The sequence below is a fragment of the Triturus cristatus genome, chromosome 10 (genome assembly GCF_964204655.1).
Source record: "Triturus cristatus chromosome 10, aTriCri1.1, whole genome shotgun sequence".
Lineage (NCBI taxonomy): Eukaryota > Metazoa > Chordata > Amphibia > Caudata > Salamandridae > Triturus > Triturus cristatus.
This window is the reverse complement of record NC_140593.1, coordinates 609,961,306-609,988,279: the sequence shown is the minus strand read 5'-3', so window position 1 is coordinate 609,988,279 and position 26,974 is coordinate 609,961,306. Positions and strand designations below refer to the sequence as shown.

At 41.5% G+C, this 26,974-nt stretch overlaps 1 protein-coding gene across 1 annotated transcript in view; it reads left to right on the top strand.

Moving 5' to 3' along the window:
• The window catches only part of APOLTP (apolipoprotein lipid transfer particle homolog), a 1,292,669-nt gene that overhangs the window by 897,145 nt on the left and 368,550 nt on the right, over positions 1–26,974 (top strand). The window contains exons 44-45 of the mRNA XM_085632129.1: positions 4,257–4,613; positions 6,499–6,849. Coding sequence (XP_085488255.1) covers positions 4,257–4,613; positions 6,499–6,849 — 708 coding nt within the window. The remainder of the gene's footprint in view (positions 1–4,256; positions 4,614–6,498; positions 6,850–26,974) is intronic.

Below are 26,974 nucleotides of genomic sequence, written 5' to 3'. Positions count from 1 at the left end.
AAGATAAATCACATCTCATAGATTCAATTAACGTAAACTGGAGGATCAGCTCTATGGTCTAATTTAATACCCGTTTCTTCCTGATGTGGTCACCCTAACAATGGCTGCCCATGTTCCGCCATATATAGTTTCCCACAAATATGCCTGCCAGAAAATTCTACATTTGCCCAGAAGTACCCTTGCAGTTTTACCTCATGACCAGTGTAACCACCAGTGATTGTAATGCCCTATGCCCTCAATTTCTATACTCAAAACGCTATACCATGCCAAAGAGTCAACATAAATAGTCACAGGTTTGTCATTAAGTTTGACCCACAAGATGGAAAATTGTTATTTTTGTGGTTGACTTGGTTATCCTCAACACTCAACATGACATTGGGCTCAAATTCTGACATTGCCCCTTCGCAATTGTCATCGTCAGCCACAAAAGTAACCTTCTTATGAACCATACTCTTACATGCTCTACTAAAATGTGCCTTTTTTACATTTAGCATAGAATTTATCTAGAGCAGGCCAATGTAATGTTACCATGTCTTTCTAGTCTAGGTAAACTCTTAAATCCTTTCACTCAAAAGCACACACACAGCGTTTTAGTAAAGAAGGTTTCCTTTTAGGATTACAAGCATCTTCTTCTAATACTTGCATGTATACCCAACAATTATCCTTCCATGTTTCCCAGTCCATTGATGTCCTAGCGACGGTAAGAATGATGGTGGAGGAACTATGCTTGACATTGTGAGCAAAATAAACTAAAATAAATGACGTAACCCCTGTTTTCAGATCACACAAAATAAATAAAGTAGTCACCTTTGTCAATTGTCACACAACACAAAGTAGTCACAGTTGTCATTAAGAACAGCTGTAGTAAATTCTTAATAATTCTCCATATGCTGTTGACAGATCCTAATAGCACATGTGTAAAGTTTCATAAAATTAATGTGCTATACATCCATCCAAGAGAAAGACAACCTGTTTCAAAATGGCCACCCGAAGAATAAAAAAACAGGTTCAGTTCATGAAACAATACAGTGAAATTAAAAAGCCCATTAGACAATGGCCACGGGGTATGAGGTGGTCAAACGAGCCCAGGACGCTCTTGTATGCAATGAACCTGTGAGGAGAAACATAAAGAGCAGAGTGTTCATTCAACTGACGTGTACGCAATAACACAGTTAGAATGCGCACAGTGTTTCACCAGACCGTGCTCTTGCGGTCCCACACCCGTACCGATAAATGGAAAGTAAATCTACGATACTTCATAGTCAGATGGCACAGCCTACCATGGCACAATTCAAGGATTGTAGTAACTGACCTACAGCAGGAATCTTTCATTCCAATATTGCCTCTAGCCGTAAACTTCACCTCACATCTGCTCCTGATGTCCTGTGTCTGCTCATCACCATTGTTGCGAGGGAGTTAGGTCACGATGATTCCAGGCACACGCAGGTGGTATACCTTTAAGATATTTATTTCTGAGCTACAGGTAAAGTACAATAGAAGCTTCCCTCTTCTGCTCCTCCTCTAATGTCCACTTCTCCTCACTCCGCGTCTCCCTTCAGTTCAGCTCTAGAATCTCAAGACAAGGAGCGCACATATAAAGACTACTACAGATTGGCCCTTGCTTACAATAGCTGTAAGACTATCTTTTCTCATAACTATATAAAAAATGTTTGTTCTACTGGTGGTTCAGTTTATTACAGAAATAATCTTTCAACTGCTGCTGATCACTCTATTTACAGTTAACTACTTTAGGATAATGAAACGTGAATGTGATGTCTTTAACGTACCCAGCGCACCTCGCATTCTTTTTCCTGAAGCTTATAAATGTCAATTTTTATTGTGGCCCTTACATATTTGAAACTGAGAACACTATGAGACTAGTGAAGGAAAGTGTCAGAAAATCTCCTTCTTTTTTGACACCACGGCAAATTGTTAGTCAATGAGGTCCTCTGTATTCTGGCTCAGGGATATAACTTCAGTGTTTACATCAACAGCGACTCTTGATCTACCATTCCATGCATATTGTCTCCTTCAGCATTTTTCTAGCGCAACACTGATTATCAATCAGGAGTCTTCCATCTCATCTAACTTCACTCATGGGCTTATTCCTTATCTGGACTGAAGCTACTGTCGGTCTGGAAGACAGGAGGACAGATTTGCATCTCTTAGTAACTGCCAGCATTGATTCATTCTGGCTGTGAGATGGTTTTAATTGCTGTTTCTGTTCAATAAAAAATTAGATAGTTATAATCCTTGGTTCCCACATCACAAGTGTAAGAGCACAAGATATTCTTTCACAGTCCAGCTGATTCATTACAGCACATCTATAATTTGTTAATATGTCAGATAGATACCTAATCTTAGATTAGCAATCTCCAATTTCATATAAGGCAATCTTTATTTTTCACTACTTGTTCAGCCTGTTAGTCCCCACAAAGAGCAAAGTTGAGCTGTTTCATATCGCCCACTGACGAGATACTTTCTTATTTTCTCGAAACTCCTACCTAAAATCCTGATTATATTATACTTTATTACTATAAACTTTGGACCACTTACCTGTTCTATTGAGATTTCCAACCACAACCTTGTGGTGAGATTTAAACTACTGTTTAATTTTGACAAGCTCTGTTTGTTTTCATAGCACTTTAATTCAAATACTTAGGCTCAGATTCAGAAAGGTTTATCGTTGGGTCAGTGTTACTTTTTTTAAGCTAACCCAATGCTAAACCCGCTTTGGGATTCACAAAGCAATGCAAATAAATATTTGTGTTGGTTTGTTCAGAGAAGTAACGAAAAGCAGTGCTCACTGCTGCTTTGCGTTACTTTGCGTTAAGGGGGTGTTACACGGGCGTACCCTAACTAACTAACATTAGTGGGGAAGGTTTAGCGCCAAAAATTAATGGCACTGAAAAGCAGGCGTTAAACAGAGAAATCTGTGCCTTTCCGACTTTGCATGCGTGCTTAACTGTCAGCACACATACAAAGTAGGACATGCATTTGGACATGTCTAGGCATAGTATTTTATACAGGGAGGATATCCTTCCTGTACAAAACCTATGCTAGACTAAGGCATGCTGAAATCAGCACTGGCGCTAGGGAGAGGGGAGGAGAGTGTAATTTTGCTCTGAATATGGCACTCTCCCGCTCCCTCCCTGTCACGCAACACTGATGCATGACAGTGTTCAGAATCTGGGCTTAGGCCTATTTTAATCCTGAGGATCTGCACATGATTCAAATAATTTATTGTGTCCTTCTAAATCATCTGTTCGCACATTATTCTCTGTTGATAGTTTTGTTCATGGATTGTGCTCATGCCACTTTTGGAGTTTAGTTGGCCTTGCTCTCATGCCCTGGCATAGAAGGCTGACTGAAGTATATTAAATGCATTTAGATAAAATAACTATTGCCCTGACTTAGAATCAGAGTTGGACCTCAGATATTCAGCAGGTTTAATCATACTGGTTCTGGTCAAAACAGCTTTGACCCTCTGCTGGTCCTTGATTTATTTTGTGTGACTGACAGGAATCTATATATTTAGGTTGTGAGGAAAATTGATAACTATTTCATAAAATATTTGGGATTACCCAATATCTGTATAGGTGCAGGCTGGTATTATCTAAGGAATAGAGGATTATCCACAGAAAACAGTGTGAAATAAATATGCTATATTCAACATGTCACCTTAAGGAAGAGAACCACTAAATATTTCAATGAATTGGATATTTTTATGAACATATCATTTCGCAAACACTTGCCTGATAAAAATGTAGTGGAGCTAAACAGTCAGAAACACAGTTGTTCTCTTTACTTGTACAGTTATCTTACACTGACCTTAAAAGTGTAAGACCATCTTAATCAAGCACAAATTAATGGTGTGGCGGTGTCACTATGTTGCAGGCAGTTTTTCACATAACGAAAATATCACATATTGAATGCAACCGATCGATCTAGTGTTCCAAGGCAGCCATATCATTACCTTTCTTAATTCCTGGATATACTGCCCAGGGTAAATATAGCTAAACTTATGAATAGTATGTGTATAATTGCTTTGTGACATAGTGGTTGGCTATGTATTGGATGCAATATTAAAGCAGGCCGCTATGACATACCATCCAAATTGATACTTTGTCTGGATTGCATACCCCATCTTACTCAAGCACCAAAAACAGATCTAGTTGGTAGTAGTACTTCAATGTAAAAAAGTAAATAATGTAGTGTGTATGTTTCCACACATACTGTTCATGTTTTTTTTTCAGGCGATTGGGCTTTCACAGAATATTGTCTCTGAAGGCTCGTTCTATGCCAACACCTGCAATCTGAGCATGAACACAACTCTGCAGCTTGATGGCAAAGCAGCTGCTCTTCACCTTGAAAGCTCCTGTGACCAGAAATATACAGTTCATGGATCGCTGAACCATTCCATTCCCAAACTCAGTAAGATAGGGGTGCCATCTGAAAATTCCATACTGCTTTCTGCTGGCACAGGTTCCACCCTGGAAGGTGTCATCATGCTCCAAGCTGGAAGCTGCAAAGCCAGTGTGACAGCAGACATTCAGACCAAAAATAAAATGGAGTGGATGCTGGAGACTGAATCGGATTGTCAGCTTCTTAAGGTATTTTTATTTGTTTATTGCAATTTGGTAGTTTTACCACCAGAGCTGATGTATGTAGGAACAAGATTGCACATAAGTGCATATTGCAGAGGAGTGGTAACACAGAGAGGAGTTGACAGTAGGGTGTTGTTGGATTATTTCCATAAGATTCAGACAGGAGTGGCTCCGCCATAATAGCGGAGAAGTATCACCCCACTAAAAAAGCCCCAGAGGAGAAAATTAAAATGCTAATGAAGCTGATTCATTACCATTTTATTTTTCATCATCTCGTCCGGAACCGAGTGTCAGTTTGGGGCAGGGCCTGGTGAGTGGCAGCATCAACAGGGAGCAGTGGTGGGTTGCCTGTGCATAGTTTAAAGTGTGCATGTCTGTTTGGCCGGCTGTCTTGCGACGGCCAGTAAGACATGTGCATTTTAAACTTCTCTAACCTAGCTGTCCTAGCCAACTGGGTTAGAGAAAGCACAGGCCTCCAGTGCTCTTGAGAGCACTGGAAGAGGCCACTCCCTGCAATCTTTGCACTGATCGCATGCTGGTTCCCGGCATGAGAGCAGTGGCAGGATCGTTTTCAGGAGTTGTTGAGGGTCCTGAGTTGGAGGCAGAGCCGAGAAGAAGAAAACCGGGGCGAGAAGGACATTTGTGCAGAAATAAGTGCCTATTTCTCTTCTTTATTTAATAAGTATATATTTAATATTTATTTAATAAGAACGTTTATTTAATTCAGTTACACACCCACCAACATTTTGCCAGCCCGACCACTCTCTAGTGCCGCCAGCTGCCACTAGACTCAAATGGCATAAATTTGAACATAAATGCCCACAAATATACAAATGTACATCATGGAAGTTCTTAATTTAAAAATAAAGGATAGGGTCCAAAAGTTTTTACTAAGAGCCCCCTGCCATTGCTTCTGTGTGCCGGGACTGCCAAATTCCGAGCCTGCTTAGACTTTGTTCCACTGCGTGCCTGTTTTTTCCACCACTCTAAAGTCCCTGCCTTCTTAACTATGTTGTTCTTCTTTTTCATTCATCCTTTCTCCCATGGTCAATATTTTAATTTCTTGTTCTTCCTTCTTTTTTTCTCCCTTTTCTGCATTTTCTCTATTGGTCTGGGTTTGAGTCTGATGAGGAAAAATACGCCCTGGTCCCCAAAAATGAGTGCCCACCACCTACAGCCACCAGAACAAATTAAGCATTGTATTGTGATCACATTAGTGGTCAGAGAAGAGAGGTAGAGACATAGTGAGGATAAAGTTCACCAAGTGTTTTCAGAAGAAGAAATAGTTTTTAAAGTTGTTTTGAAATTTTAATAAAGAGTGGGGTGTATCCACATGATAGATGTTTTCTGGTGAGTGATTAGTTTTTGTTCTGCGTGACTTTGCATGAAACATTTTGTTTTTATTTTTCCACCTCAGATTTCCCTCTGCATGCATTTTATAACCTGAAAAACTTACATTTTTATCACAGCCGAATTTAGAGAAATTGTATCCTAAAATATTGCTGCCGGGTACTAAAAATTCAGAAAAAAAACATTCTTCATTTCGCTAAAAGTTTACTTAGTTAGGGAAGCTACATTTCGCTTATAACTTTAAACGATATTTGCTCAAAAACTGCGATTGTCAGTGACCCGTTTTAAGATTTGAAATCCAAATTAGATGTTTTAAATAACAAAAACATGTTTTAGTGAATTAAACTTTGTGCTTTTATTGACCTGAATTGAACAGGTATACAAAGAAATGAGCAAAAGATCTGTTTTGTATGAACAATTAACAAAATCAACATTTGCCTTGGATGTGTACTGCTGTCTGTTTTGACCTGTTTTGGAAGTTTCAGTAAATATATACTGTGCATTAGGAGGCTTTAGTCTGATTTTCTTTCATTATTGACAGAATTTCCGCATTCCCGCTCATACACAACTCAATGGTTCCGTTCAGATGGAAGGATGCCAAGCAGAAATCCTTTGCACACTCACACTGGATGGTCGGTCTGCCTACCTGAATGTGAGCACTGCTTGCCAGCCACATGCCAGTCTTGATGTAGTATTCACACATGACTTGCTGCAACTGAAGGAAGTCCCCAGGCAGAGTGAACTGTATCTCAGGGTTGAAAACCAACCAAAGCAAAGTGTTGGTGTTGAGCTGAAATCTGGAAATTGTGAGTTTCAAGTCACCGGTGACATTCAACTTGGAAATAAGCTGCAGTGGGCAATGCTCCTCGAAAACAAATGCAAATTCATGCAGGTATGTAGAATGAAGTGTGTTGCAAGAGAATCATCGTTTACTTTATTGGTTCTGATCAGTGCGATTGGATAATTCCATCTGGTATACTTTTAATTTAAATCTTATCTTTTACCCGTCTTACTGACTTGATGGTAGTACGGAGATTGCTCGTAGCTACTAGGAGATGTTATTTTATATTATGCTTGATTATTAGGAGAGGGATAACGCCATAAGGTATATAAGTGCTAACAAGCCCATTCTGTTACTCATTTCAGAAATTCATAAAATTATACTTCCATGTCTCACGAAATTTCAAATGTTTTGTTCCGATTTGAAATCAAGAGGAGGCATATTCCATGATTGTCAGGGCCCTCAAGGTTCCCAGATCCATAAGAGAGTGGATCATGGCATCCAAGATTTTCTATTCTGGGAGTTGGATTGATCAGAGAACATTGAGAGCTTTGATGTTGGCAACAACCATAGCAAATCATATGCCTCTGATATAAGAGGACTTTCTGAGTATGATCTGAGTTTGAACTTAGATGTCACCTCCATGCATATCGAACACAGTTCTTTTTTAGGTTCAGTTTACCAGAGGACCTCATGCTTTTATAAGCCAGGTTCCAAGTTGATATCTTGTGTTAACTGATGCAGTGTTTGTAGGGTCAGCATAAAAGTGTTCCTTATGGGAGTCTTAGCTATGATTCTTCGCACTGTGTTTTGTATGCTCTGAATTGCGTAAATAAGTCCCCTGGGAATCCTAGCAAACAGCCATTGCAATTCGAAGTTCATAACATTTCATTTATATTCAAAGTAGAAGACGAAACAAAAAAGGTTTACCGAAATGGCATATATAACAAATTTAAGAATATAATTAAATACAGCTAAATATTTATAAATATAGTTATCATGACTAAATTTCATGTAATGAACAGGAAATTAATATTAAAATTAGAGAGAAGGAACAAACAAGAACTACTTAAAGCAATTGCAGTTCTAACACACTTTCTAATAACGCCTCCTTCAAAGAACTGAGACACCAGAGATTTAATTTATTTTTGTATACCAAACAATGCTGCACCTCACAGCAGCCCTATTTCTGAACATATACAAAAATGCGACGGGATGTCCTCACACACCACCAGGTGTCATGCTTCATCATAGGACTCCCCACGCTCGTCAAAAACCCAGTTTGATGAAGAACTTATAGATTTGACAGTGTCCAACCCAAATATATTGTCCAGAATATATTTAGAGTTAGTTAAGGAGTAAGTGGATAATGGATTAAAACATTGAAAAGTAAATGTTGACCCCTAAAAATATCATCAGTAAAAACTTTGTACAGTGTTCGTGGTATCTGAATTTTTTTCTTAAATACGCTGCACAATTTGACTAAAGAATCACAAAAAGCATTGCTGATGCCTAAGTACACTACATGAAATGAGCAGAGCGTGTGTAAAATGGCCAGAACAGCACATAGAAAAGAAAGAAAGGCTCAGAGAGAATCATGAATTGCAAATAGCTGTTACTGTGATAAATTAACATGCATGTGCATTGGCAATGCAATGATAATGCATGTCTTCAGTTCATTAAAGACAGATATTTTGGCTTTGTATTCAAAACGCTTTCATAAAGTGTAGGATAGAATCTTCAACAGCTGAAACCGAGGTAGATATGAGAAAAACCAATGTTCTATCATATCATGTCCAATATTATAGTTCGTTCTCAAACAGCAGTCAGTATAAAGTGCCTATGCCTATGCTGAAGAGGGGAAATAAAAATATAGGGATATGTGTTTCAAGGTCACCATATATCTGACACAGCATATACCACTGCACGCCCAATTCCTGAATTCATAAATTGTTGTCTAATCTTAGAGTGTGTGAATTTGTTTTTAAATATTGAAGTTAGGTTATCAAGATAATCTACAAAGAGAATAGGTGTAATATGTGTCTAAGTTTACATAGGTGCGGGCAGTGTTATATTTGAGAATGACAGGACCACGGGTATGTTTTATCCATTGAAATCAGGATGACCTGCCCTAATGGAGCCTCCTTAAAATCTCACAAGATTGGATCTTTTGTTGATGATCCCACAAAACGGGGTCAGGCAATCCTGCACTGTGAAACCGAAAATAATAGGTGACCCTGGCATCATCAGGCTCACACTGGAGTCCTAATACGGAGATAACAATATTAATGATTTGAATGTCGAGCTATACATAAACTTGTGTAAATAGATACATCTATTGATATGCCAATTGGCATCATACCATGGCTTAAAACATTAAGGGGTTGATTACGATCTTGGTCAGAAAGCCTCCATTCCTAGGTAAGAGGCTTTCCAACCAAGATCGCTTGTTTCACTTTTGACTGCCTAATCACAATTTAGGTGGTCGGAAGTAAAACCAGCCGGCTGGCTTCCGGTGGGCTCAACTAGCCCGTCGGTCAGTCAGAGACCTGCCCGTAATACATATTGATGGTGTTTTACATCGTTCGGATTACGATGCTCAGTTTCCGGCAGACTTTCTATGCTGAGCTTTCCGACATGGAAAGCCTGGCAGAGGGTGAGTTTAGGGGCCCCTAGCAGGGCCCCTTTCTGTTTGCGGCCTCCGGTTGGGGGCTGAGGGGGCACCTATGGTGTCCCCTCATTGATCCCTGCACCGTGTGGCAGCCACCCGGAGTTTCCTGCCACCCGGTGCGTGGATAAACACAACCTCCCATTTCCCTATGGGAGCTTGTTGTCACGGTCACGTATCCTCAGGAGCAGTTTGTAGCTGAGAATGGTCCACCTCTAGATAGCCCCGAGCCAGAAGAGCCGTATGTCACTGGTCAGCGGGGTGATCAAGTGGGGGAAGGAAAGGAAGGGAACTGCTGGGAGGGAGACCTGAGAAGACAAAGAAAGGTAATCAAAACACATTCACTTTCCGTAACACACTAGGAGGTTTTTCCTCAGTCTCTCATTAAACGTGTATGTGAAAACATATACAATATACCTGTAAAGGAAAATAACACAAAACATAGCGAGGTTCCTATGGGATTCATTCAATCCTATGTCTTTGCGAGGAGTGGGTGCGCTGTAACAAGATACAGGAAATCATCATCATCAAAGTACTATCAACATCAGGATTACTATCAACGTGCCACCTGGAAACGCATCTATACCACAATACACATACCCTTCTAGAACTCCTAATTGGCATCACAGGGGACCGAAGATAGTCGGTCCATACCTCTCACGAGAACCCCTGTTAAGTAGAATCAAGAAGATAAGACACCCAAAGCTCAAACAGACATCACGAATATAGGAACAGAAATGAAGGAATAGCCAGAAGGATTCAAACCAAGTTCCTAGTTTCTTAACTAGCGTAAAATCCTGGGTAGACTTGCACTATTCCGTTATAAAAGGCAGCAATGAGGTTCTGAATAAGGAGACACCCGGCAACAATGTCCCTTGAAGAGTATTCCAAGTCTTAGGAGTTGTAACAGAGAACTTGACTTACAGACGAGGGGCAAGCATAGGTATGAGGGAGTCCTGAGCCCCTGGGGTAGAAAGAAAGCGCTGGAAAGAAGCCCTGCTACACCCGGATAGACGTGTGCTTCGGGACGGGACAATGCACAACAAAGAATACACCTTGTCATCCGTACAAGGCACCCCTACCTTACCGGACTTGGAGCAGGAAGACAGACATGTCACTCAGTGGAAAGAACCAGTTCACCGGGACTAAGAAGAATGGTGCAGCCGTTCCTGTTCGGAGTCGCCGGACCACGTAATCCCCAGACGTCCTCTCTCTCACTGGAGCAAAACAGAATTTCCGACACGGACGGAAGGTCCGTTGTCGTTTTCATGCGTTACGTGAGCACGTCACGTAGCGTTCTAGAGGCTCATGGGGGTTGTAGTCTAGAGAGATAATTCCTTAGTTTCTGGGTCTTCGTATGCCGCCCGTGGAAGCGCTATCCTTTCATGAGGATATCCGGACGCGCTTACTGGATCGCAACAGTACATCCACCTTCACTGAGAGCGCAGCAAGGGACCAGGTTTCGAAGGATGTCTGCTAGGGAACGAAGAGACCAATCTAGGAGCATGAAACTCTGAAGCGGGTTCCCAAGAATTCTCCTCAGGTCCGTACCCCTTCCATGCTATGAGGTACCACAGCCTGTTTTTCCGCATCTTGGCATCCACGATCTGTTTGACCTCATACTCAACCTCGCCCTCTACTACTACTGGCCCAGGTTGTTTCCTCACCGGGGAGACCGATGGCTTCAACAAGGATACGTGAAAGACAGGGTGAATACGCATGTGGGAAGGCAGGGCTAACTTCACGGTTACAGGATTAATGCGTTTGACGACTTTGTAGGGTCCAATGAATCGGGGGTTAAACACGGTGTGTTTCCGAAATCGGATGTTTCTGGTTGACAACCACACTGCATCACCCACTTGATACAAAGGCCCTTCTCTCCGGTGTTTGTCGGCAGATGTTTTGTATTTTATCTTCGTTTGGTCCAACTGCTTCCGAACGCTCCTAAGGGTTCCCTGAATATGGGCCATTCTCCTACCCACCTCGGGGAGATTGGGATTAGCGTTGGGGTGGATAAATGGCAAGAATCTAGGGTGATATCCAAACGAGCTGTAGAAGTGAGAGACGTGCGTCGCACTATGTGTGGCACTGTTGTATGCGATCTCGGCCAACCACAAATATTCCACCCATGCATTGGTGCTGTTATCCACATAACATCGAAGATACTGCTTGAGAGTCTGATTAAGGCGTTCTGTCTTCCCATCCGTCTGCGGATGGAAGCTTGTAGAGATAGCTGTCTTGATATGGAGAGACGTACACCACGCCTTCCAGAACTGAGCTGTAAACTGAGAACCTCGGTCCGAAACGATAGTCTGTGATAATCCGTGCAATCGCACAACATGAACCAGCAAAAGGTTGGCCAGAACCCCCGCTGAGGGGACCTGTTTGCACGCTACGAAATGTCCCATCTTTGTAAGGTAGTCGACCACTACCAGAATAGCCGTGTATCCTTTGTCATTCGGGAGACCAACAATGAAATCCAGCGATATGCTTTCCCATGGCGAGTTAGGGGTGGGCATGGTTTGTAACAGACCTGCTGGATTTTGGCGATCCGGTTTTGCCTTGTCACAGGTTTCACAGGCCCGTGTCCAAGCCTTGATGTCTACTACCAGTGAGGGCCATCAGAATGATCTCTTGATGCGATCCACAGTCTTGGTGAATCCATTGTGACCCGCGCTGGGTAATTCGTGACACCACTGGTATACGGTTTTGCGCAATGGTTCAGTAGGTACTAGGATGCGGTTGGAATACATCGGAATTCCTTGTGTCACTTTCCATTCCGCATGTCTCTTTAACCAGGCCTTCCACATGAACGTATTCACACCCTTACGGACGCCTCTAAGGAATGAGTCTGGTTGTATGGCACACAGAACTTTCTCTGGGTCAATTATGGATTGGTTGGGTGCGGTGTCTGTTTCCTTCAGTATTGATTGCCTGGTCAACGCATCCGCTTTCTTGTTGTCGCTTCCAGGTCTGTAGGTGATAATAAAGTGATACTCCGAAAAGAACAGCATCCATCGACGTTGTCGGGGAGTCAAGTGTCTAGCTGCGGTCATGAACTGTAAGTTCCTATGATCTGTGTACACTGTCACCATGTGAACGGCTCCCAGCAACAAATGCCTCCACTCCATGAAGGCATATTTTATGGCCAAAAGTTCTTTTTCTGAGATGTTATAATTCCGTTCGGCATCATTTAGTTTACGGGACATGTAGGCCACAGGATGGAGTTGACCTGTCACGGAATGTTGTTGGGATAGGAACGCTCCAATGGCTATGTCGGATGCATCCGCTTCCACCACATATGGTTTAGTGGGGTCAGGGTGAGCCAATATAGAGGCCGTTACGAAGGCGGTTTTTAATGCACAGAAGGCCTCCTGTGCTTCTGGAGTCCATCCAAAGGCGTTACCTTTTTTCAGCAATTTGGTTATAGGTGCCACCGTCTTGGAGAATTGGTTGATGAAGCGACGGTAAAAGTTGGCAAAGCCTAGAAAGCATTGAACTTCACGAACATTCTGAGGAGTAGGCCATTCTTTTACCGCCAAGATCTTTCTCTCCGCCATCTCTTGTCCTGAGGGGGTGAGCATTACCCCAAGGAACTCTACTGTACGGACATGAAATTCGCATTTACTCAACTTACAGAAAAGGTTGTTGTTTTGTAAGATGTTCAGCACAGTCTTCAGGTGTTTTTCATGTGTCAGGTCATCGACAGAGTATATGAGAATTTCATCGATGTACACCACTATATAATGATCCAGGATTTCATGAAAGATGTAGTTCAGGAAGTATTGAAAAGCGGCCGGGGCATTGCATAACCCGTACGGCATGACTAGATATTCAAATAATTCGTATCGAGTCTTAAAAGCCGTCTTCCATTCATCACCATTCCGGATTCGCACAAGGTGATAGGCCCCCTTGAGATCTAACTTAGTGTATATAGTGGCCTTCTTTACTTGTTCCAGTAGTACCAGGCGCGCAACACCCATTGAACTCAAAGGGCTTCAGCCCCCCCGTCGTGTGTGGCAGCCCGGGATGAGACCGCTTCCCGGGCAGACACAAAGCCGCGCCCGAGCAGATTCAGCCCCCCCCCGAAATTTTTGCTTAGCCCCCCCCGAAATTTGGCTCTAGTTGCGCCTCTGAGTAGTACTGGGATCAACGGAAGCGGATACCGGTTTTTTACAGTAACGTTGTTCAATGTTCGAAAGTCTATGCAGGCTCTTAGCTCGCCGTTTGCTTTAGGTATGAAAAATATCGAAGAAGCAGCAGGAGATTTAGATAGTCTGATGAATCCCGTTTGCAGGTGTTTGTCAAGATATGAACGAAGGTGTCGGTTTTCAGGTTCCGTTAATGCATATATCTTCTAACACGGCACCACGGCCCCAGGAATCAAATCGAGTTGACAATCATATTGCCTGTGTGGAGGAAGCACTTCTGCCTGTGCATCATCGAACACTCTGGCGTACTCCTGATACTGGGCTGGCAGTTGTGTGTCTTTTTCTGCTGCGGTGACGGCCCACAGACCAGAAGCAAGAGCTTCCGCAGGTCCTTCTGGTGTTTTGATGCAATGCTCCTGACAGTAAGGGGATGACAAGAACACTTCTCTGGTAACCCAATTGATTTCGGGGTTATGCTTTTGCAGCCAAGGCAGCCCAAGGATGACCCCATACTGCGGGGCCTGTATTATGTTGAAGGTGATTCTCTCCCAGTGAGAGGGTCCAAGCATGATTTCCAACCTCTCCGACCTGTATCCTATGGGTCCGGTGTTGAGCCTTCTTCCGTATATACCTCCTCTGGAGCTTCTTTGGGGATCAACTTTATACCTCGGTGTTGAGCTTCTCCTATATCCATGAATAAACCTGTAGCTCCGGAGTCTATTATGGCTGAAACAGGAACCCAGTCTGGTGGGATCAGTAACTGTAGTTCTACGAACAGGTGGCCTTGTTTCTGAGCGACTCCATCACTCAATGAAGGGATACACATCTGGCTCCAAGAATCCCCTTCCTCAATCCTAGAGCGAGTCAGTTTTCCAACGGCCTTTCTGTGTTGGTCTTCCCAAGCCGGTTGTTCCCAAATCAGTTGTTTTTGGGTTACACTGGGCAGTCTTTCACAAAGTACCCTTTTTTGCCACAATAAAGGCAAAGGCCTTGTTTCCTACGGGTGTCTTTTTCTGCAAATGTGAGTGCGGCTCTTACCGTACCGATTTCCATGGCTTCAGGGATGGGCACTGTGGGGTTGTCGGATGATTTAGGTCTATCAACTCGATACCAGTTTCTTTCTCTTCTTCTGTACTCTCCCTTTCGTTCACTCAACCTGTGATCCAGACGTAATGCCAGGTTGATAAGACCCTCGCAAGAGGTGGGCTGTGAATCAATTTGTGCTATGACATCCTTAAGTTCTTCCCGGAGTCCCTGATGAAAGAGCGCGGCCTGCTTACCCTCTGGCCACTTGGTCTTGGCCACCAGCCGCCGAAAGGAATTGAGATACATCAGTAGATCCTTATTCCCCTGTCTTAACTCCAGGAGTTCTCGGTCTGCGGTGAAGGATTCTGCTCTCCTATCAAACACTCTGACAAATTCTTCTTTGAATGCTTCCCAATCGTGAAGCAGAGGGTCATCTCTGCTCACTAGAGGCACTGTCCATTGCGCAGCGTCTCCAGCTAGGTATGATATGAGAAATGCTACCTTCGCCTGGTTGATGGGAAAAGACTTATGTTTACAGGAAAAATGCAACAGTATTTGCGTCAGGAATACTTGAACTTTATCTGCTTCCCTATGGTACCTTTCTGGTGTAGCCAATGGTATGTTAACAGGCATTTCTACTACCACAGTGCTAGCCGGAACCACCGGTGTGCAACTTATGTCGAACGGGTTTCTTTGGAGACGTTCAACACGTGCTCTCAATTCTGCGGTTTCTTGGCGAGATGCCGCCAACTCCGCCTGTACCCCTGTCAAGACGGCTATCACATCCTCAAGGGTGGCCATTCTCAAACAATCCAACCGGGAGGATAGATATTCGTGGGTCGGAAATTCTGTCACGGTCACGTATCCTCAGGAGCGTTATAGAGTTTGGTGGGTGTGAGAGGCTATATGGCGCAACAAACAAAATTGCACAGCTTATTGTGGACACAAATATAAATTTTGAAAATTCAACAGCGGTGCTATCAATACGGGAGTATCGCCCAAACTCCCTACAGGCTCAATCGAAGATTGATAAGACATTCAATGTTATTGATGCACACGCTTAAAAGAACAAGTATACACAGTAGAAACAGTTTTCACACTATGAACTTCTGTTCTTCTTTTTTATTCATAAAGAATCCTTCCGATCCCAACACGTTTCGTTGTTAAGGGGTGTATCTTATACGACTTCTTCAGGGCTGGAAGTAATGAATAACCATTGTAATACAATATATTGATGATGGGCAACAAACAAGATTATGCCCCCAAATCGTGTACCCAGTGCAGAGTAAACACAGGTGCATACAGGTAACTTCCATTGCACCACCGGTGTAAAGGTTAAAATGTACAAACTTTAAAGTGACCTCATAAGCGTAATGAAAACAGAACAGTAAATATATTTCAAACAAACAAAGTTCGTAATTGCGTTGTGTCTCTTGAATAAACTATAACTAATGATTATTTACTCACCACCCTAGTGAGTTACATGCTTCGTGCAACTGATAGACAATAATATGTATAAGTCTGTACCTGAATATCTGTAATGTAGAGAACCTGTAATTATATAAATTACGTTCAGTTAATTGCTAGAGCACTGACTCCGCCACACTTGAGGCAAAATGTATCATAGAACTAATAAAGATTCCACTTAATCACGATACCTTCAGAAAACTCGTGTGGTTCCTAGTAGTATCCTCCAATATTATCTCCCATGTAGTTTATAGACAACAGCCAAATTATTTATGGCCCGAGAAATCCTGAAAAGAATAGTACGACAAAACTTTACCATCTCAGTAATTAAAGCGCACATGAAATATATAATGTGCTTCCAAATTATCATTATCTGAGCTTACCCTATTTCCGGTCATCCTACGCCAAAACACAATGTACTAGTCTTTAAGTATAACGTTGTCCAGTTATCCGAAGTAATTACGATCTACAACATAAGTGAGACAATAATTATGTAGTTGTTACCATCCTAAGCCACGTTTCCCCATCTATACATTCAAATTGCCGGTCACCCTGACTTCACGTATCTTACCTGTTGAATGGTGAAAACCCGAGTACGAGTGATCAGTGCTTCAAACATACAGTTACTTCCGTATAAGAAAGTTTGAATAATAGGTATAAACATAGAAAAGGTCAACGACGCTCACCAATAAATTCAGCGCCATATTTGAATACTTAAACCACTCTATACACAAGGAAAAGAACCACAGTTCTAAGATATCTTAGCGGTTTTTCGCCCACATTGGTCGTATATACCTGAATATAAGTACTTTCAATCAAAATTGAGTATGCACAACAATAATTTAGAACGCCATGTCTGTATTTTTTTTTTTTTTTAAAAACACTATATATATAAGTATAAAGTAGTCACCGGCGTATGACCCATATTTACAGCGCCATCTTTGAATTCCTAAGACACTATAAATGTCACGATAAGAGCCCAATTTATGCCATGTTCTGACGCTTATTAGCCCATATCAATTAAAAAAATCTAAATTTGTTAAATTTATTTAGACCATATATTTTTTCACCATATATTTACTGGATTAGTTCATACTTCAAACAGTCATAATTCTGTAGCGAACAGCAGATTCCGATATCCCTGATTGTTATAACACCGCTCAAACAAATAAGTGTAAACACCAGGTTGAGTCAGGTCAATCATTTTTACTACTATATAGATTCTTCAGTGAATAATACTAAATATAATTATAGCTACTCAAACCAATCAAAATCACTCATCAATGTTAGTCCATCTATATACTTCTGCCAGTGTGCCCAAGTGCGACAGCTTACAATTATAGCAAATGGCCGTATAACACAACTGAGGGGATATTCATAAAATGTACAAGATTTGTCATATTCAAAGAAGTCCTCACGCAGGTAGTGCTACTTGAATACAATCAAACAAACTACTTGTAACACAGTCTAATCCAAATAAATATTAGTCAGACTATCAAACCCAGTAAGACCTCGTGGTTCATTAACCTTCGGTCTTAATCGCCTAAAAAATATTGCAGCTCCCGATCAAAATTAAGACCATCTTCCACCGCCTGTAAGCGCATGATCCATCGTGCCTCAAGTCTACGCAGTTTCAGCTCTCTATTCCCAGCACGTGGGTCAAGTACTACATGTTCTATACCATAAAATTGAAAGGATTTGTTATGATCTTGAGCTGTGCAATTATACACATGCTCAGCAATGGGATATCTCATATCACAATTCTTGATAGCTCGCATGTGCTCGCTAAACCGATCCTTCAACGCTCTGATTGTACTGCCCACATAGATTTTTTTACATTTACATTCTATCACATAAATAACATACTTAGTAACACAATTAATACTGGACTGAATAATAAATGTGCGACCATATTTGTCTTGAAACTGTTTGGTTTTATCCTTGGCATGTTTACACATGCCACAATGCCCATATTTAAAGAAACCCCTCGAAAATTGCATCAACCAAGTTTCTCGTTTCTTGTCACAAGGATAGATAGGACTCAACAAAGATCCTAAGGCCCTACCCTTACGGTATGTAATCTGCGGTCTATCTGTTAAGAATTCTTTTAAAGTGCTATCCGCTTGCAAAATATGCCAGTGTCTTACCAAACTCATGCGTAAAGTAACACTGATTGGAGTATAATCAGTGATCATTCTAATCAATGAAGTCTTTGAATTGATAGTTGTTTTAGACTTCAATGTGGATGGTCGATTGATCTTCATAGCTCTCTGTTTCGCTTGTGTAATGTCCCTATTAGAATAACCTCTCTGTAAAAATCTTTTCTCCATATCATCTACACATTTTGTGAATTTTGTATTGTCGCTACAGTTACGACGAGCTCTAACCATCTCGCCGAATGGAATTGCTTTAATCTGGTGTCTGGGGTGTGCACTGTCTGCGTGAAGTATAGCATTACATGATGTGGGTTTACGATACATTCTACTATGAATCATGTCACCAACAACATATAGTTCTACATCCAGAAATACCACTTTAGATGCACTCACAGCTGTTGTAAACCTGATGTTCAATTCATTACTGTTAAGATATTCAATGAATTCCTGTAGCATTTGTTCCGTGCCTGTCCAAATCATAAGACAATCGTCTATATAACGCCCCCAAAATAGAACATAGTCAATCCATTTACTAGCTGATGGGCCCCACACCACCTTTTCTTCCAGCCAGCCCATGAATAGATTGGCATAGGCTGGTGAAACTTTTGAGCCCATGGCTACTCCTTGGGTTTGTTTATACCAATCTTGTTTAAAAAGAAAAAAATTATTGTTAAGTATCAAATCAATCATGGTCAATAACATCTGGGTGTGCTCCCATTGACTTGCCGGTCTCTTTGATAGAAAAAACTCAATTGCTTGTAAACCCAAATCATTTGGTATGCTAGTGTAGAGAGATACTACATCAAGCGTCACTAATAACATACCAGTCTCCCAATTGACATCACCGATAATATTTAGAATGTGCCGAGTATCCTTAATATAAGAAGGCAAATTGATGACATATGGCTGCAAGAACAGATCAGCATATTGAGATAATCGTTCAGTCGCTCCTCCAATTCCCGAAACAATTGGCCGCCCCGGTGGAAAAGGGAGGTCCTTATGGCATGACACAACAGAGTCGGCTCTAGAAAGTATTAGCAGAATTCTTAATTATAAGGAGGTAATACATGTATTATTAAAAGGATGACATCCACTGCATGGAGATTCAACCAACTTGATGATAAAGGGGCAAAATACACAAATCTCATGAGTGACCTAATACATTGTGCATGAAGTGCTGAAGCCATCGGTTATACGCATGCTCCTTTCAGATGCTCCTGCATATGTCTTTGGTACATCTTTACATAGCATGCTATGACGTGATTTTTATTCTAAGAGGGTAGTCTGTGTCTAACATTACGGCTATTTATGATGAAACTAAAGCTCCATTAAGAGTACCATATTATAACAAATATCCGTAAAGTCAATACGTTCGACCTTTTTATGGTGGTTGCACATATTCACATGCCATGAGTGTGGGAGTAATAGAAGGCAATATAGAGCCTAGAAAAGTAGTTGGAGCAAAAGAAAGAGTAAGAGAAGGAGTACATAAAAGTAACAAAAACAGTAAGTGGGAGTATTAACAAGACAGATTAAGTAGGAGCAAAAGTAAGAAGTAGTAGGAATATGTATCAGTAACTGTTATAGTATGTAGGCGTGTATGCAGAAGTAAAGAGTAAGTATGAGTAATTAGACGAATGTGAGTGTGAGCAGGGAAGAGTTTAGGAATGAGTGTAGGAGGCACATTAAGTGTTGGAGTAAGAGTGGGAATAACTAGCTTTAAATTCAAATGATATTAGGAATAAGTTGAAGTAAGAGTTTGGTTAGTAGAAATGAATCAGATTTAAGTGTAGGAGTAAAAATAGACGTAACAATAATTAACAGTTAGAGCTGTTCTAGTAAGCAGAAGTGAAAATATGAGTAAGTAGGAAAGAGCTGGAATAACTAAGAGTAATTAGATATAAACACAGGAAAAGGTGTAAGGACTAAGGGCCTGATTCCGAGTTTGGCGGGCTGGTTACTCCATCACAAATGTGACGGATATCCTGTCTGCGGTATTACGAGTTCCATTATATCCAACGGAACATAATGGAACTCATAATAGGGTGGATGGGATATCCGTCATTTTTGTGGTGGAGTAACCCGTCCACCAAACTCGTATTCAGGCCCTAAATGTCAGCTTAAGCAGGTGTAAGTATAAGAGTAACAATATTTATAAGTGTAAATGGAAGAGCAACCATTCATATGTGTTGGAGTAAGGGTGAATAAGTGTAGGAGCAAGGGTAGGAATAAAACTAGGAATACAAGCACAAGATGTAGACATAGGAGAAGGCATTACTTGAATTAGACTAGATGTAAGTAGGAGTGAGCGTAATTTGGAGTATCACTAGACTTACAAATAAAGACAGGCCACCTAAAGGTTCCTGGCTAGGTAACATGGGTTTTAATCTACATCCCATTGACGTTGAAACAATGAATTTAAAATGGATGTACCAGAAAAAACATACCCCTGATGATTATTCACAAATGTGTGTTTTTTGATTGGTGCCAAGGAGCTTCAAAGCCTAATTTGTTGGCTTTTCCTAGTAAGCAGCAGGAACTGTAATACAAATAAGTATAATCTGAACTATTCATTTGATGGTATATCATGTCACTCCAAGTATGCATCATATTTGTAGATAGATACATTATGTTGCAACTGAAATAGCAGACACGCACTTTGTCAGAACAGAGGGAAACAAGCATTTGCAATGCAATAGGTCTCGCATTTACGCAAGTTTGAGCTATTGACATTGCAAATAACAATGCTTTTTATTTTCAAAACATAAATAAAAGGCATTGTCATTTACAATGCCAATAGCTTAACCTCTTTAGTGCCCCGCGCTTTCCACGCCCTGTGCCGGGCGTTTCATTAGCGGGCGGGGTTCATGACGAGATAGTCTCGTCATGGGCACAGCGCAACCGCGCTCCATGACGAGACTATCTCGTCATGGGCACTGAAGGGGTTAAGCTCGCGTAAATGCAAGACCTATTGCGTTGCGATGAGAATGGAATGCCAGCTTCCGGAGCCAAAGATCACCGCAAATCTGTGAGCAGCAATCCTCTTGTGGTTCTACTCTTTCTTATCCATTATAACGCATGGTTTGCGGCACTGTTTTCTGTAATAGCAGGTGAAATATTTTTTTGCAAAAACATGTGTCATTTTGATGTTACATTTTTAAATGCTAGCTTCAACTATTGCAATCTGAGTTAATACAGTTTTAACTTTCTGGTGTGCAAATATTATTTTCAAGCAATGAAGACGAGGGAAACATAAAAAATATTAGCAATGACACCCATCAGCGAGGACCAAGTAGTTGTTTTCAAACAGGGCTGACCGGCACCATAGTGGCTCACCCCAGGATACAAAATGGAATTAGTGCATCTGAAAAACGCTGAAAACGAAGTAGCACAGTGAGCAGACACTGCTGTGTGTCAGTTCAGAATAAATGTGATCATGAACGTGCGGCGTGCTGAGGAGTCCAAAAATATATTTTTATGAGGCAGAATTATAAACTTTCAAATTATACTTCACTGTAGGCTAGGCAGCGAAAGCAGCAATTCCGTGGCCAGCCTCCGCTTACGGTTGACTTGGACTTCCGGCCCGACTTTGTAACTGGTGTACAGTTTCAGGCGCGAGTTAAAAAAACAAACCCACGTGAGTCGCTCGGGGGGGCCGCGAAGGACGCATCATCATTACTGTGGTGTAAGAAGCAGCGAGCTGCGCAAGATTGCACCTCTCAGTGAGCAGACATAGTTAGTAAATACATAAAAGGAAGCGGACACCTAAGTCTAAATTTAACCGGAGCCGTGCTTTGAGACTCCCGATCCATACATGCAGGAATGGACAAAGAACAAAACAAATGTGTGCAGCCGCAATACTTAGATGAGGCTGCGCCTCGAGCGTGAGGCAAGGACACAACGCACGAGCAACAGACGACGGGTTGGCGGGGCCAGCTACCAGAAAGCTGTTTCCCATCCAGCACGTGCACATCTCCTGTCTTTACTCGCGAGCAACAGATGACGGGTGGGCGGGGCCGAAGGATGACAGGGCAGACACCAACCCCGCTTCCAAAGAGGCCGGACAGAAAAGCAACAACTATAGATCTCGCCAAGGCGAAGCAGCGCATGTGCTGCAATGCAGGCAAGACCTAAAAAGCAGTGGGATAGAGATCTGAAGGTCATTTTTTGTGAACCAGGATGTTTCAAATGGATTTTACAACTTTCAGCTGGTTACACAATCTGGATAATATAGACCACATAGGTTATTAAGTTTGTCAACTCGGGTTTCGATCAGCGTATGTACTGATTTTGTAGATAGTTTGGGACAAAGTTCAGCTGTTAGCAGAAAGTGGTGTATATGAGGAGACGAGTGTAAAAGGCCAAATGCGTGATACGCCATGAAAGCGGATAATAACTCTCACACTAGCTGATGGAGGCAATTAATTAATGTCACCTAAACTCGTGCATATGCCCCCATAGTAGTATGGAGGAACGAATTACAGTGAAAACTTACAATGAAACAATCTTGTGCAAGCTAAGAGGTCCCGCTATTACATAGCACCGCCACCAATACACTAGCCTTATACAGCAGCTCCCATCTAAAATGGGGTTTTACAAAGATATATTAAAAACTGAAGATGTATATAACTTAAAGCAGACTAGTCTTTGGATGAGTGCCATCAGATGAGACTTATATCTGTTGGTGTTGAAGACCTGTGCACCCTCTGCTATCATGGTATGTTTATCTTCTTCTAAACCATGTGTTTATCAGGAATATTACTGAATCTCGTACCCAAAGGATGTGATGGGAAATTGTTTTTAATGAAGTTAGAATTAGAAAGTAACAGCTGGCAAGTATATTATACATTTCACTGTACATGTGGTTCACTTTGCATCTTTTGCTTTTAAAAACTCGTAACACTTTTGACAGCACTGTTATAGTAGTGCACAGCATAAGGGCCTGGTAAGAAATTAGACGGAATTAAATTAACACATGCCTGCATGCATTAGTTTTACTACGTCTTATGAGTAGTAGGTATTACGTTTTTTCACACCCAGATTTACTAGGTGTGGAAGAACCTGGCATGCTTTTTCAGGGAAAAATCACAGAAGACTTTGGTAGCAGCCTAATCTCATGACGGTTTTCTTTTTCGAACAGGGAAAATAGAAGTTTCCCTTCCTCTCCCCTTCTCCTCCTACAACTCTCCCTTGTTTCAGTCCAATGCACTGGTCCTACATAATTTTAGCACCTAATCAGAACTCCAACATATTTATTCAATTATTTTATAGCAATCCTTCCCTTATTGTTTTACTTCTATTTACTACACTAACTATTAGTATAAAAGACAAAAGAAAATGGAATTTCCGTTTCAGAGATGTTCACACCTACATACTGTTTGAACGATAGGATTATGTTCAGTACAGTAGTAAAGCATGCTTTTGTCATCGTGCAGTGCTTAATTTGCAAAAAAAATTTGTGCCAGGGCTCTGACCAGGAGGCCACTGCAGTATGCACCAACCATCGCCCTTGTCATCGCTGCCAAAACAATTACTAACCATCTCTCTTGCATGTAAATGCGACAGTTCAGATTATTCCAGGTCTTTAAAGCTAAAGGAATGGCTGGAGGCAGGTATTAGCAATTTTAATGTATATTGTATTCCTAAACAACCGTTGTTCTGCTCATCTCTCAATTAGATGAGCAGCGCCACCATGGGGTAGGCTGTTCTAAGTATGGTGTTGACAATTAGGTGGCGGTGCTGAGCACCAGCTCAAATTAAACACTGTCATTGTGCAAGGCCAGCTGTGCTGATACGCTCAGCGCGTAAAGGCTGGATGCCTCCTCAGTAACCTATAGATAAAGTAGGTGATGCTATTCTGCATAGGCTGTCTTGTTGTCGCTTGGCACAAAGGTTCCTCTCCCACCTGTCACAGGCTATGCCTGGCTTTTATAGCATTATTTAGATGTTGCTGAACCTTTTAGGATAAATAAATCATCAGAAAATGATTTGATGCCCTTTTACTTATTCTTACTCGGCAAAACTGTGTTCTTTGATTATCGACAACAAACAAGACATGAAGTTATCAGTTTTCCATAAAACTTGACTCATAACGCAATAACAATTATTTAGAACAAAACAAAAAAGTCAGCACCAATTAAATACTATGAATATATTCAAGCAGACTGATTGTTACAATGCAAGGAAAAAGTCACTTAAAAATAAAAGTGCATTCTGTATCAGCCACACACTTTTACTTCTAAATGATTAACAAATGTCACCTAAAAGACGAATACCTAGAAGCGAAAAAAACACGATAATCATAAAAGAAGAGGCTTTGTGGGGAACCTGAAGTTCAGGTCTATCCCTTATCAGGAAAACAAACATGTTTATTGACTAATAATAAGTCAGTTACAGAGCACTAATTGTAAACTCCTTTCTCTGCCTTTGTTTTTATCAGAATAAACAGCACACACTTCCTAAGCATATGTTACCTTGCTGGTCAAGCCCTGGGCCAAAACAGCATGTTGTTTCTTAGTGCGAATATAGCACATTACAACGCGATGTATTACATCACATGCTTTTACAACGCGGTCATTACAACAACCGTGTTGTTAGTGCCCGATACATTTAAATCGCAAGGCATTAGCACGACTTGCTGTAGGGGTTACGCTGGACTTAGGAATAGTATTATTTACTATTCCTACTCTGGTTTGCACAACAGTAGAGAAGGAGTTGGAATTCATTTCCAATACCTTAGCGCCCCCTACAGCAAGTAATTCTAATGACTTGAGCTGTAAATGTATCGCGTACTAACAACACGGAAGTTGTAACTACTGCGTTGTAATAGTACTGCGATGTAATGACAGCGTTGTAAACGATGTTTCGCTTTTGAGCAGTCTTGGGCAAAAAAGCAGTCAGAAGAAATTGCTATCTTTTCTTTGTCTGTGCTCTTCAGAGGAATCTCACTAAACATAAAGAGAAGGATCTGCGGGTGGGGATGCCTAGATCCTTCAAATTGTGTTCCTCTCATCTCTTTTATGTTCTCACTGATTAACACAAGCTGTTTTTGTCCCATTGTATTTCTTCTTGAGGTGAAGCTAAAAGATCTTTCCTTATGTACTTTGTAGCACTTGCAAGGTCACTGAGTGAAGTAAAAGGTCAGTCGCATATTTACAAACTGCATTTAATGTTAATATGTTATTTTGCTGAGTTCCCTCAAACAAAGGTTGAGTCCATTTTGGGGGTATTTGCCTACCAGGATGGGAGAACGACACCAATGATAAAGCATGCCACAAAAACATAGGTGAGGTATCCTGATCATAACTTTTGAGAGCAAGGGTGAAACCAGTGGTATGATATTGTTATTTTTTTATTGGATTCTTTGTCGCATTAAATGTGATATATGACTTTGACAGGGAGGCCGTGCGACAGGTTATTTCTCCTCTCACTCTCTTTGTGGTGGTAATACCATTCCGGATGCTGACACATATAGTAAATCCCAAAAGTCTCACTACCTGACACTTGACAACGCTGAATGACTGTCCTGTGAGTTGGCCCTAAGTATGAATAACACTGCCTCCAAAACCAAACGGCTGTCCTGGGGCTGATGTAAAGTGTGACGCTGGTAGTGGGTCCAGCCTAACGCCTCTTTATGTATGAATAATTTTCTGAATAGATTATAATATGTTTGCCAAGAATGGAGCAAGCACCATTAAACATCAAACCTAAAAAGACTACAAATCAGCTATTTAGGCCTCGGCCACTCCGGTGCACCAAGTACATATCAGGGCAATGCACCCCCTTAACAAAAAACAGTGTCCACAGTGTATGTGTTACTTTTAAGTGTTAGCTATGCATGAAGACTATGTAGTGAGAAACAAGTAGTGATGGTTCACTCTCCACTCCTTGTTTGTGTGCAGTTCCCCCCTTACTCTTGAAGAGTGCACTGAATGAGAGTGAGTTTGGTTGAAACTGCACCTACCTTGGTTGGTGCCTACAAGATCTGCCTCACAGTATTGGCTGCCCCATGCAGTTACTGACAAAGTACCCCCAGCAGCACTTTCCTATTCGGCATTTGAAGCACTCACAGGGTCCAGCAACCCAGCTCAAGGGGAGTTTCGTTCAGTTTGTGAGAGATTCCATCCTAGTACTCTTGCAGCGGGCTCTCCAATAAGTGCACTAAATATGGACCACTACGCAGAATCCGTGGCATAGCAAGAACACCATGGACCCTAACGCAAGCAGAAAAATTCGGCCATCCACCCCCCTGATTCATTTGCAAAAACAAACACTAATCGGTGGCAACAGGCCCATCAGACCAGTGAGCCCTGGTGCCACTGCACCTGCTGCACTTATGATAGCTACACCCCGGGCATTTTGCCAATACAGTCCCAGTGTTCTTTGGTGGTAGGAGAATGTGCTTAAATCATGAAATTTCTGACTATTCTATAAAGATATTCTCCCAATCGTGGCATGCATCATGTAGTGAAGCTGAAAAAATATAACATTAAGACATCAGTTGTGAGTCGATTCAAAGGGACTCAACGTTTCCCCTAAATTAAAGTGACCAAAGCTTAACAAAAATGTATGAAAGCACTAGGCCAGTGCCACTCCCTTTTCAATATACTCCTTCCTCATGGGACATATTGGGACACAGGAACATACATTTATAGATTGACAAACCATAGGTTGGAGATTTACCTGCAATCTTCTGTGGAGGACATCTTGGCCCAGCAAGGGTGTAATGATATGTATTGCATGCAAGAAAAATGGACTCTGCAAACCCC